Source organism: Tupaia chinensis, unplaced genomic scaffold, assembly GCF_000334495.1.
Source record: "Tupaia chinensis unplaced genomic scaffold, TupChi_1.0 Scaffold000394_1, whole genome shotgun sequence".
NCBI classification, from domain to species: domain Eukaryota; kingdom Metazoa; phylum Chordata; class Mammalia; order Scandentia; family Tupaiidae; genus Tupaia; species Tupaia belangeri.
In genome coordinates this window covers 1,882,871-1,895,839 of record NW_006159896.1, presented here as the reverse complement: position 1 = coordinate 1,895,839, position 12,969 = coordinate 1,882,871, and the positions used below count along the sequence as shown (strand labels likewise).

General features: G+C 56.7%; 1 protein-coding gene across 1 annotated transcript in view; it reads right to left on the bottom strand.

Annotated features, from left to right (window-relative positions):
• The window catches only part of ENG (endoglin), a 41,362-nt gene that overhangs the window by 847 nt on the left and 27,546 nt on the right, over positions 1 to 12,969 (bottom strand). Inside the window, exons 4-14 of the mRNA XM_006154069.2 lie at positions 8,562 to 8,727; positions 7,806 to 7,971; positions 7,445 to 7,571; positions 6,880 to 7,054; positions 6,518 to 6,660; positions 3,650 to 3,787; positions 3,383 to 3,421; positions 2,583 to 2,699; positions 2,096 to 2,362; positions 1,185 to 1,239; positions 107 to 217 (exon numbers count right to left, since the gene is read on the bottom strand). Coding sequence (XP_006154131.1) covers positions 107 to 217; positions 1,185 to 1,239; positions 2,096 to 2,362; positions 2,583 to 2,699; positions 3,383 to 3,421; positions 3,650 to 3,787; positions 6,518 to 6,660; positions 6,880 to 7,054; positions 7,445 to 7,571; positions 7,806 to 7,971; positions 8,562 to 8,727 — 1,504 coding nt within the window. The remainder of the gene's footprint in view (positions 1 to 106; positions 218 to 1,184; positions 1,240 to 2,095; positions 2,363 to 2,582; positions 2,700 to 3,382; positions 3,422 to 3,649; positions 3,788 to 6,517; positions 6,661 to 6,879; positions 7,055 to 7,444; positions 7,572 to 7,805; positions 7,972 to 8,561; positions 8,728 to 12,969) is intronic.

Sequence of the window (12,969 nt, the reverse complement as noted above, 5' to 3'; positions counted from 1 at the left end):
GGGCAGGGGCGGAGGTCAGGGCCCCGGCCAGGGCGCCCCACTCCACCAGGCCCCAGGTGGTGGTAGAAGGGCCCCGGGTGCTCGTGGCATGGCCTGGGATACTCACGCGTGTGGGAGTAGATGCACCAGAGCGCGGCCGTGAGCAGGGCCCCGATGAGGAAGGCGCCGAAGGCAATGCCCAGCACAGCGGGCAGGAGGAGGCCTTTGTCTGTGCAACCTGGAGGGCCAGCCACAGTCAGTGCCAGCGCCACCTCCCCGGCCCGGCCCGGCCCGGCCCGGCCCGGCCCGGCCTCAGCAGGCTGGACAGGAGCACAGGCTTTGGTTCTTGGCCACTGACTGACTTCTCTGAACCTCAGTCTCCTTGTCTAGCAAATGGGCTCATCACACCCATGTCTGGCCTGAAGCCGTGGGTGCCATGTGAGCGCTCCCCCCAGAAGACCTTGCCTCCTGAGTCACGCCTCTGCTCCAGGCTCGCAGGTGCATTTGGGGAGGGGCTGGTGCAGTGTGAGCAAAGTCCAAATGGGGCCTAGGGGGCCCAGAGGCTGCCCTACCCTGCCCCGCTGTATGCCCTCAGGCCGGCCCCTTCTCCCTGAGCCCCACACCAGGTACAGAATGGACCCGAGCACCTCTGAGGCCTCGTCAGCCCTGCTCAAGGCCTGGGACAAGCCCCATGTCCTTCCATACTCCCGACTCCTGTGTGACGATGGGCTAGGCAGCCCCCCTTTGGCTCTGACCTCCCCATCAGTGCCTCAGGGCTGTCAGCCCTGCTTTCTTGGTCCTGGCCGGGGCTAGGGGCTCCATCCTGGCCTGGTTGGAGGTGGGTGTCCCTACCACAACCTCTGTGTGACTTCTCTGCTGGTGGGGGCCTGGGCCCGGGGGAATTAACAGGCTGGAGGGCACCGTCTGAAAGGGCACCCTCACACTGGGTGTCTAGGAAGGCAAGGCTGGCACTACCCCAAGGTGCCTTTTGTCTATGCCAGGGGCCACAGGGTGGCCACGAGCATAGGGTCTCCTCGGTGACAGCTGTGGGCCCTATGCAGGCACTGGGCCCTGGGAAGCCTGCCTGCCCCTCTTCTGCTGCTGTCTCAGGACCCCCAGTGCCTGCCCAGCTCCGCCCCTCCACTGTTCCCCACTCTGCCCTCAGCTGCTGGGACAAAGCCCAGGGAGACCCGCAGGAAGCTCACCAGACAGGTCAGGGCTGATGATGTTCAGGTGCATGGAGACGGTCCTGAGGACTGCCTGAGGGAGGAAGAGCTGGGGTTGACACAGTGGACTCCTGGTCCTGCCTACCCTGGAGCTTTGCTTCGACTCCATCTCTGCCCATTCCCAGAGGGTGCCGGGGGGGGGCATGTCCTGGAGGCCTTGGGCTCTGGACAAGGCCTGGCCACTGCTGGGCATTTCCTGTGAGAGCCCGGAAGCGCTTGGAGCTCTGCTTCCAGCACCCTTGAGAACTCCTTGGAGCGATGGGCCAGGTCTTTCAGGAAAGCCGAGTTCTAGTGGCAGATAGAGGCAGGGGAGGAGGCCCAGCTCACCACGCAGAGGGAGGGGCCCTCTTGGGGTGGCCCCGAAGGCTTCCCTAGGTTCATAGAACTAGAGGTTTCTAATCCTGGAAACCTCTCTGTGTGCAAGGGCCTAGGGTTGCCCCTGAGTGTGTCAGCTGAGTGTCCTAGCCCAGAGTCGTAGATGGGGAAGGACGTTAAGTAAGTGCAGAAAATCAGGATTTCTTTATCGCCCCCTCTTCCCTAAGGTCTGTTCACTAAGATCATGTGGTGCAGTCCACGTGGTGGGGGGATGGATTCCTCGGTGGGATGGTGGAAATAGAGGGATGGATGGACGGCTGGACAGGACAGCCAGGAGAGGGGGATGATGGCGTGGGAGGGTAGGTTGGCGGTGCGTGGATAATACGCACATCCTGGCCAAACGCAGCAATCCCACAAGATGCTGAGGGTGGCAGAAGAGGTGACCCTGGGTGCTAGATGGTGAAACCACATGCCCAGCCACGCTCTGCCCCTTCCCAGCTGGCTCCACGTCCCCCTGGGCTGTCTGCAAACTTAGAAGCCAGCCTTGAAGGTGGGCCTGGCCAGGTCTTGCTCACCTGGGACAAGGTCCTGGAATGCAGGGCTATGGTGCAGCTGAGGGTGCCGGCTGTAGGTGGGGAAACCATGTAGCCACGGAGGAGGAAGCTGAAGCGCGGGTCCCCATCAGGGCCAGGGGGCAGCAGGCTCACACAGCTGCCCTTGGCCGCCTGGCCCTGGATGAGTTCCACGATTCTTTCATGAGTTCCTTTCATCTCAGGCCCCAAATCCAGGTAGCAGCTGTCCAGCTGGAGCTCAAGCTCGGGGACCAAGGGCGACACGCTCACCTGCGTGGGTAGGTGGGGGGAGGAGGTGTGGGCAGGCGTGCTTACCCCTCTGCCCCACCGCTGGTTTGAAATAAGCCAGAGGAAGATGCCCACCCTGAGTCCTGAGTGGAAGGAAAGGCTCCATGGGCTTGGTTCCGTAACAATGGAGAAAGAGGGGATCCAGGAATCTGGGGTGAGGGGGAGTCCCGGTGAGGGCAGGAGGGGAGGCAGTGCACAGTACCTGTACGAAGCCCTGCTGCCCCAATTCCATGGTGCTGGAGGCCTGGAGGAATTGCGGGCTGAGGTAGAGGCCCAGCTGGAAGGAGAGGCCTTCCAGGTCAACACAGTGCACCTTTTTCTGTGAGAGAATGGGAGAGAGACACGGTCAGTTAGGGTGGCACCAGCCAGGAAGGTGAGGGCATGGGAGTGGGGCAGGCAGCAGGGCCCACAGGAGTCGCCAGACCCTTGTTTTCAAATTAACAAACAAACAAAAAACCTCAAAATTGGGCCAGCCAAGTGGTGTAATGGTTAAGGCAGCTGGATCCTACACAGCTGACTGACTGAGTGCCAAACCCGGCAGCTTGGAAAACATGCTGGGCACGTGTATATGTGTGCCCAACACATCCCGAGAGAACGGAGGAGGAACTGCGGCCAGGCCATCCAGTTTCCCTTGCTCTGGTGAGCGTACGTGCCCTATAGCAAATAATCACTTAAGGCTAGTGTGGATTAGGGACACGCTCTGCACCGGGCTCAGGCGACGTGCCTTCGTGCCCATCTCAGGAACGGTCGTGGCGCTCCTCTGGAAGGACCTGGGGTTGCCCCTTCTCAGGACACAGTCTGCAGTGATGACCTTTGGGTCCATAGGTCCAAAGCCACACAGCAGAGGTTGACAGTGTCACCCTCTACAGGACTCCCACTGTACAGGAGGGAAGGCCGGGCAAGCTGGAGACGTGGCTTGCCAGGGTCAGGTTTCCCGGGATCTACTCCCTCCACCAGAAGGGGCCCCAGCCTGGGCAGCAGACCCGTGCCCATCCATCTCACCCGCTGTGGTGACAAGCTTGACAGGAAATTGACAACCACCTGCAAGGACAGAGCCAAAGAGCTAGTCAGAGCCAGAAAGACCCCAGGGGGTACCCCACCAACATACCCACTTTATGGGTAAGGAGGCTGCGCCAACCAGTGGCCGACCTTGACCAGGGTCCTTGCCAGGCACCACACCCTTCCCTCAAACAGCCCAGCTTGGGTCAAGGAAGGATCTGGAGGGGGCCTGCCAAGATGGCTCTCATACCTTTCCAGCCCGGCCCTTACCTCATTGCTGACCACGTGTCCCTTCACCTCCGTGCCACAGCTGGTGTAGCTGCTGTGCAGCACCAACTGGTCACCACTGTCCTTCGCCTGGCAGCTGGGGTCCCAGAAGGTCAGGCCCGTGAGGGTGCACTGCAGAGCCTGGGTCAATGGAGGGGGACTGTCAGGGGGCCCGGGTTCCCCGGAGCCTGTCCATCATACCCTGCTGAGGACACGGCAGGGGGCCCGGGCCACAGCCACTCCTCTGCATTCTTCATCCTCAGTCCATCATCCCACACCACTGGAGACTTCTCGCTTCCCAGAACCCCTGAGAGCAGGGTGATCTTCAAAGCTTTGGCAGAGAGGTCCCGCCTCAGACAAGTCACAAAGGGGAAGATGAGTGGCTAGGGTGGTCCAAGCTTTAAAAACATTCGAAAAGTTGGGGGCCAGTTAGTGTCGTGCTGGTTAAAGTAGCTGGAGTCCACATGGCCGACTGCATGGTTTGAGTCCTGGACCCAGCAACTTGAAAAACATGCTGGGGTGTGTGTGAATGCTCAAAATCCTGAGAGGAGAGTGGAGGAGAAGGGGTTGTGGCATAGCCATCACCCTGGGAGGTGATTTCTCACCTTCCCCCTCTGTCTCCAGCGAGCACACATGCCCTACAGCAAAAGATAAGAACAATAAATAAAGGGTCAAAAAGTTAAAAACCACCGTATTCAGAATGTATCTCTCTTTTTGCCAGAGAGTGTGTTGGACCTGCTTTCTCACCAGGGAGAGAGACAGAGAGAAAGCACTCATGCTACACCCTTATTTCCTTTTCCTATCAGGATATTGGGTACACACACACACCACGCCTAACATGTTTCTCAAGCTACTGGCTCAGGAATTTGAACTGCAGTTGGCCATGTGGGATCCGGTTCCCAATGCACTGCACCGAACCACTGTACTACGGGCCGGCCCTAGCCAAAAGGTGAAGCACTACAACAGATTAGGGGAAACGAAGGACAAGGGGCCATTTTATTTTCTCTCTGTAAGAAGCTTAGGAAAGTCATTAAGGGTTTTCGTCCCTGGCTGCTTGAGGATATCCCCCATCATGAATGACACAGTGACTATCCGACCCAGGAAATTCTGACCCACCGACTGCATCAGAGGAAACAAGGCCATGGATGTCTTTCACCCTGGGAAGGCAGCGGCACCTAAGACAGACATTCGGGAAAAGCTAGCGAAGGTGCACAAGACCACACCAGGTGGCATCGCTGTGTTTGGGTTCGGAACCCATTTTGGTGGTGGCAAGACAACTGGCTTTGGCATGATTTACGATTCTTTGGATTATGCAAAGAAAAATGAACCCAAACATAGACTTGCAAGACCTGGTCTTTATGAGAAGAAAAAGACGTCAAGAAAACAGCGAAAGGAACGCAAGAACAGAATGAAGAAAGTCAGGGGGACTGCCAAGGCCGATGTTGGTGCTGGCATTGTCGAAGGAAAAAAGATTCTGCAGTGACTATCTGTGGTGATTGTGCAGATTTTTCATGAGAGGATTAATCAACTAAAAATTTTTAGGTGGAAAAAAAGTCATTAAGAAAAATACACTAGGTGTGCGTGCATGATCAGGGCCCAATATGATGAAGTAATATAATGTAGTAATAATATATAACATTATATTAATATACTTATTAAACATGATATTCAATACAGATACCGAAGTTCTAAACACACATTAAGTGAAAAGCAAGCACGTGTGTTCGTTACGATATCGATATAAGAAATGCACAAGAAACACCAGATGGCACAGAGAAAACGCTCCAGAGAGAAACACTCTGAGACCCTGGCAGCCACTGTGTTTGGGGTGGGGGGATAAATATTTTTTCCTTTTCTAATTTTTTTTTTTTAAGAGAGGTTTTTGCTATAGGGTGCATGCACTCGCCAGACAGACAGACAGAGACAGAGAGACAGAAAGCGAGAAATCACCCCCCAGGGGGGATGGCCACACCACAATCCCTTCTCCATTCTCCCCTCAGGATCTTGGGCACGCACACACATGCGCCCAGCTTGAGTTTAAGTCACTGGGTCCGGGACTCGAACCACGGTCGACTACACAGGAGTCCAGTGACATAGCCATTATGCTAACTGCTGGTCCCTCCTTTTCTAATTTTTACATAGTTTTAAAAAGAAGGCGTTAGGCCAGCAGGTGTGACTGGCACGTGGCCGACCACAGTTTGAGTCCTGGACCTTTGGCTTGCTTTCTCACTTTCCTCTCTCTCTGGTGTGCCTATTGCAAATTTTAAAAAAGAAAAAAAAAGAAAAAAATGATGATAAAATTAAAATAAATAATTATTTTTAAAAAGGAGATGTTGGGGCCAGCAGGTAGTTGGATTCCCACATGGCCAACTGCAGTTCAAGTCCCGGACCTGGTGGCTTGCTTTCTCACTTTCACATTCTATTTCTCTCTCACTCTGTCACTCTCTGGTCAAATTTAAATAAATAAATAAGTAAATGAATAAAGTTAAATTAAAAATTTTAAAAAGGAGGTGTTATTTTTCTAAAATGTTCATTCATCAGTCAGGCAGAGGTTACAGGGTGTGCATATTCTGTGAAGTAACATCTAGCCTGGCCAGCCTTTAGGATTAATAATACCTACTAAGCAGTGGCCTGGTTTACTGAGCACCTGCTCCGTACCACAGCTGCCGTGCATGCACTTACCTGTCACAGCTCACCTCGTTCTCTCCAGGTAGCAGGTGCCATTGCTACCCCATTTTACAGGGAGGCAAACTGAAGCACGCAGAAGGATGCGACCTGCCTGGCTGCTTGGGCTACAACCCCTCGATTCTTGGGCTAGTGGAGGGACCAGCTGTTCATGTAGCCTGAGCCTGGGGGGCCGGGCTCACTTACCGCCACCAGATCTTTCTTGAGTACCAGGGTCATGAAGTCGTTGGCGCACTTCGGCTCCAGCAGGGACATGAGCAGCTCTGGGTTGCAGCTGGCCTTGGAAGGGGTGGTTGGGACTGGTGCCGGGGAGGTCTGTAGCTGGTGGCCTGTGGGGCAGCAGAGGCGTGCCAAGTGACGGTCGGTCACCGAGCGCTCACTGTGCACTGGGCCTAAGCTCTTCTGTGGTGGTGAGTTGCAGATGAGGAAAGTGAGACTCAGGGAGGTCGGTTAACTCACCCAAGCTCACATCGGGGCCTCACCAGCTGCGTGGCAATGCTCTGGGGTGGGCAGGTGTGGGAGGGCCACGGGAAGGGGCCAGTGCTTACCACAGCTGGTGGCTTTCAGGGAGACGATGCTGGCTAGAGGCAGCTCCACAAAGGAAGCCACGGTGCTGGCATTGAGCATCCGGGCCTCCCCCAGCAGGCCCTGGGGTGTGTCTGGGAGCTGGTAGCCTTTCATGTTCTTCTCTGGAAAGATCTTCAGGGAGTATTCACCAGTGGTCTAATGGTGGGAGAGAGACAGAGCAGGGAGCCTTAGGTAGGTCAGGGGCATGGCAGGCACCAGGGTGAGGCCAGGCCGGGGTCCTGCCCTCCCCTCTGCTGTGTCCTCTGCCTGGCCACCCTTCCGGGAGTCTACTGGACCCTGTGTGCGCTTCATCTCAACTCCGGATTCACCTCTCCAGGAATCGCCCCTGATCTGTACGCTGGGGTAGGAAGCTCCCTAGCCAATCTGGGAAGGCTTCATGGAGGAGATGGTCCGAGGAAAAACCAGGTAGTGCACAGAACAGCGCTGAGGGCTCAGGACCGGGTGCTGCGCAGGGTATGGGGAGGCAGTCTGATGGCAGAGGATGGCATTTTGCCTTTTCTATTTGGGGAGCAGAGCAAGACTCACCCAGATCTGTATGTTGTGGTTGGGGTCAATGAGCCACGACACGTAGGGTGGACCCTGCAGGATGAGGACTGCGTCGGGATCCCCAGACGTGCAGCTCAGTTCCACATTCACTGTCACTGTCTGAGGCCTGTGGTGGGACAGACGCCGCAGTGAGCGCGACGTTGGGCGGGGTCTTACCTGATCCTGGGCGGGTCTATGGTATAGGGGTGGGATTGGGCGAGGTGTGTGCCCATCAGGGAGGGGACCGGGCCTAGTAATAGGAGAGGACGACCCGACCCGTGCTCTTCCCTGGCAGCTGGGTCTCAGTCCAGGCGTGGCCTGCCTGGGGGCGGGTCCTGGTTGCCTGGGGCAGGCACCTTACCTGGCCTTGGGCCCAGGCAGGACCCTCAGGATGTGCGCCTCCTTGTAGCCGGCCACACCGTCCAAGCGGCAGCCCCGGACCGGTGCCGGGGTACGCGGCTGCCATTCGAGTGTGCGGCCCATGTCCTGGCCGGCTTCTGGCAAGCAGAAGGCCGGCGACTTCGGGGCTGCGAGGAGAAGCGCACTTCAGTCCCTTCCCAGAGCGGCCTGGGCCTAACAGAGCCGCACCCACCCACAGCGGGGAAGGTGGTTCGAAACTTCCTGCCACAATCCCCCTGCGGAGTGCCCCTGGGCAAGTCCCCCGTGTCTGTTTTCTCAGCTGAAAAAAGGCTCAGGTAAGGAAGAAGCCGATGGCGCACGTTAGGGTGCAGCTCAAACCGGCATCGCCATTTTACTCAGTCTCACAGCACTCACCAAGACCTGAAATTACAGTATTTATGCAGGCGAACGTGTTGGTGTCAGGGCCTGGGTCTGTCCCCAGAGTCCCCAAGTGCCTAGCAGAGGGCTTGGTACATAGCAGATGTACAATAAATATCAAAGGGCTAGTTTTTTTACGTCGAAAAGTTGGCATTTCGCATATGTGCTGATATTTGGTGAAGAAGTCACCACTGTCCCAAGAGAGCACAGACTCGCTGTGTGTGACCTCTGACGAGGCATGGCCCTCTTGGGTCCCTAGGGTCCCAAACTGGGAAGGGGCCAGAGGAGCCAGATGCCTCAGCGCTGGGTCCCGAGCCCAGCGGGGCGCCGGGCAGCTGACCTTGACCCAGACGGAGGAGGATGCTGCGGGGGTCAAGCAGCTCAGCCACGGAGGCGATGGGGCCCTTCGCAGCTGCCCAGTCGAGGACCTGGCTCTTGGTGGCGAGAGGCGGCAGCTGGGTGCTATTGGCTCCTGGTGGCTCTTGAAAGATGACCCGTGAGCGGTCCTGCGGGGACATGTGGAAGCTTAGAGAGCTGAGCTTGGGCCGAGCCAGCGCGCGCAGTCAGGGTGTAATTTGGAATCAGCTCATTGGCTGAGAAAAAGATGCCAAGGCTGAGGCTGGGGCTCTGCAGTCAGGCCAGAACCCCCAAACATCCTAGCTCATTCCTCTGTCCCGACAGCCCCCACTAACCCCCGTGCACGTTCTCATTCGACCACATCTACTGACGGTGGTCACCATCTGCCTCCCGCTACACTCCGAGGGTGTGAGGGACAAGCTTTACCTTGCCCGGCACATAGTAGGCTTGGGGAAATATTTCTGACGGGCTGAACCCAGCACTGGGAGCCTGACATCTGGCACGGCGAGTGCTCCCTGCGTGAGGGAGAGGAGGGAGGAGGGGGAAGGGAACCGGGCCCAGCTGTAGTGGCACAGGCAGTAGGGTGCCACTTCATGATAGTGGGGCCATAGGGAGGCCCAGGTTCGGATCCCTGTCCACCTGAATGTACCCGTGATCCCAGTTGGCTGGGAGGCTTGTGGGGAGGACCGCAGTGTGCAAAGACCCTGTCAAGGGTACCCACACCCTCATGGCTCCAAACCATGAAAAAGAGAGAGAGAGAGAAAATGAATAAACGAATGAATTAAAGACAGAAAGGTGGTCCCGCTGGGGATCTCGCATTCGGAACCTGGACCTGCATGTCACTTGCAGCCTTAGAAAGCGGAGGACGTTGGTGAATAAGAAACAAAGGAGTCGGCAGGTCCCCTGTTCAGATAGGGGAGGGAATCTGGATGGTTTCAACACCTCCCCGTCTCCCATCTCTCTTGTAGGAGAGACCCAGGTGGGCTAGGGGGAGGCAGCAAGGAGGCGCTCGGGAGAGGCAGGAGGATTTGAAGGAAGCTCTGGGAGTTCCTTTGTGTTCTGTTTTCATCTCCAAAGCCAGGGACTTGAGCTGAGGCGGCAGCAGCAGCATAAGGTCAGGAGAGGTAAGCAGAGGACTGCCTGAGAGGTACCCGGTCCCAGTAAGGGCGGACTGCGCTGAGCTCTGTGGGACCCAGCTGGGCGGTGGGAGGGGCGGGGACAGTGGCTTAGCACTGGGGAGGCCTAAAGGTCATCATCTGTAATCTGGGGACATGGCGGGGATTAAAGGCATGACATTGTCACCTCTCTGGAGCTGGGTCTGGTTGAGGCTGGGGCGGCGGTGGGAGGGGCGGGGACAGTGGCTTAGCACTGGGGAGGCCTAAAGGTCATCATCTGTAATCTGGGGACATGGCGGGGATTAAAGGCATGACATTGTCACCTCTCGGGAGCTGGGTCTGGTTGAGGCTGGGCCGCACCTCTGCCTCTTTGTCCCCTCCGCCAGCCTCAGCCTGGCCTGAGACCTGGCTCTGCAGAGCCTGCTGGGGAAGCGGCGCGGCCCAGGGTATTCTTAGCCAGGCCGGAGCCGACAGCCTCAGCGACCTTCCGGCATGTTTCATGTCCCTGCGTCACCCAGGGCTGGGCCTGGCGGGACTGGGCTCAGATCCCTAGCCAGCCAGGTCGGGGGAGTGGGAGGGTAAAGGGGAGAGGGGTGAGGGGAGGCAGAGCCTCAATTTCCCCTCGGACTTTGAGCACATTTGGCTCCCTCCCTGCTGGGGCTTTCCACACTAGCTCAGCCATGCCCCTGCCTCTGTCCTGTGCGGTTCCTGCCCCTAGTGGGGATCCCACCCCTGGGCTCACCCCTTCTTCCTGTGTCTGCGGGCCTGTCTCCCAACCAGCCCTGCCCCATGCCTGAATGCCCCTCACCCCTTCTTGGACTTGGTGGGTCTCCCCTGTCTGCTATCTGTCCCTCCCACGACAGGCCTGAACCCCTTCAGCTCCCAAGTGTCTTTCTGTGTCTCTCTCCCCTAGCTCTCTGCTCTCTGCCTGGGCTCTGGCTCTCTCCCCTCCCCTCCTCTGCTTTTCGTGCTGTAAACAACAGCTGCTCACATCTGGGGGCTGTCTCCCAAGGCCCCGGCCTCCTCCTGCCCTGAGCTCCCTCTCTGTGGGTCCCAGCCAGTTGACCTCTCTCTGGTGGATGTCCAACACTTCGAGCTGGAGTTTCTGTTTCTTGTTTTACTGTTTCTCTTAGACAGTAAGAGAGAGAACCCCTCTCCCCGGTGGACCCTGGTCACACTGATTCTTTGTCCTCTAGTTTCCTGTCCTCTCCCAGGATCCTGGCACGTTTTTTGATCCCTGTCAGTCATGTGGGATCCTGCTTCCTCTGTGCCACACTCATCTGCTGCCCTAGGGGCCAGCCCAAAACCTCAGGGTTTTTTTTTCTTAGAGATTTTTGCTATAAGGTACATGTACTTGCTGGAGAGACAGAGATAGAGACAGAAAGCAAGAAATCATCCCTGGGGGTGGATGGCCATACGGCCCTTCTCCTCCATTCTCCTCTCAGGATTTTGGGCACGCACACACATGTACCCAGTGTGAGTTTAAGCTGCCAGGTCTGAGACTTGACCATGTAGGAGTCCAGAGACATAACCATTACACCATCTGCTGGTTCCAAAACTTAAGCTTTTTAAAAACAATTTTTTGGCATCAGAAGTTGGCATAATGGCTATGTCACTGGACTCCCATGTAGTTGACCGCAGTTTGAGTCCCAGACCCAGTGGCTTAAACTCACACCGGGTACGTATGTGTGTGCATGCCCAAGATCCTGAGAGGAGAATGGAAGAGAGGGGATTGTGACGTGGCCATCCCCCTGAGAGGTGATTTCTCCCTTTCTGTTTATGTCTCTCTCTTTCTGGCGAGCACATGAGCACATGTACCCTACAGCAAAAACCTCTCCAAAAAACAAAAGCAAAAACAAACAAACAAATTTTTCTCCAAAATAGCCATGTCAGGACAGTGGCTTAGCACTGGGGAGGCCTAAAGGTCATCATCTGTAATCTGGGGACATGGCGGGGATTAAAGGCATGACATTGTCACCTCTCGGGAGCTGGGTCTGGTTGAGGCTGGCCCGCACCTCTGCCTCTTTGTCCCCTCCGCCAGCCTCAGCCTGGCCTGAGACCTGGCTCTGCAGAGCCTGCTGGGGAAGCGGCGCGGCCCAGGGTATTCTTAGCCAGGCCGGAGCCGACAGCCTCAGCGACCTTCCGGCATGTTTCATGTCCCTGCGTCACCCAGGGCTGGGCCTGGCGGGACTGGGCTCAGATCCCTAGCCAGCCAGGTCGGGGGAGTGGGAGGGTAAAGGGGAGAGGGGTGAGGGGAGGCAGAGCCTCAATTTCCCCTCGGACTTTGAGCACATTTGGCTCCCTCCCTGCTGGGGCTTTCCACACTAGCTCAGCCATGCCCCTGCCTCTGTCCTGTGCGGTTCCTGCCCCTAGTGGGGATCCCACCCCTGGGCTCACCCCTTCTTCCTGTGTCTGCGGGCCTGTCTCCCAACCAGCCCTGCCCCATGCCTGAATGCCCCTCACCCCTTCTTGGACTTGGTGGGTCTCCCCTGTCTGCTATCTGTCCCTCCCACGACAGGCCTGAACCCCTTCAGCTCCCAAGTGTCTTTCTGTGTCTCTCTCCCCTAGCTCTCTGCTCTCTGCCTGGGCTCTGGCTCTCTCCCCTCCCCTCCTCTGCTTTTCGTGCTGTAAACAACAGCTGCTCACATCTGGGGGCTGTCTCCCAAGGCCCCGGCCTCCTCCTGCCCTGAGCTCCCTCTCTGTGGGTCCCAGCCAGTTGACCTCTCTCTGGTGGATGTCCAACACTTCGAGCTGGAGTTTCTGTTTCTTGTTTTACTGTTTCTCTTAGACAGTAAGAGAGAGAACCCCTCTCCCCGGTGGACCCTGGTCACACTGATTCTTTGTCCTCTAGTTTCCTGTCCTCTCCCAGGATCCTGGCACGTTTTTTGATCCCTGTCAGTCATGTGGGATCCTGCTTCCTCTGTGCCACACTCATCTGCTGCCCTAGGGGCCAGCCCAAAACCTCAGGGTTTTTTTTTCTTAGAGATTTTTGCTATAAGGTACATGTACTTGCTGGAGAGACAGAGATAGAGACAGAAAGCAAGAAATCATCCCTGGGGGTGGATGGCCATACGGCCCTTCTCCTCCATTCTCCTCTCAGGATTTTGGGCACGCACACACATGTACCCAGTGTGAGTTTAAGCTGCCAGGTCTGAGACTTGACCATGTAGGAGTCCAGAGACATAACCATTACACCATCTGCTGGTTCCAAAACTTAAGCTTTTTAAAAACAATTTTTTGGCATCAGAAGTTGGCATAATGGCTATGTCACTGGAA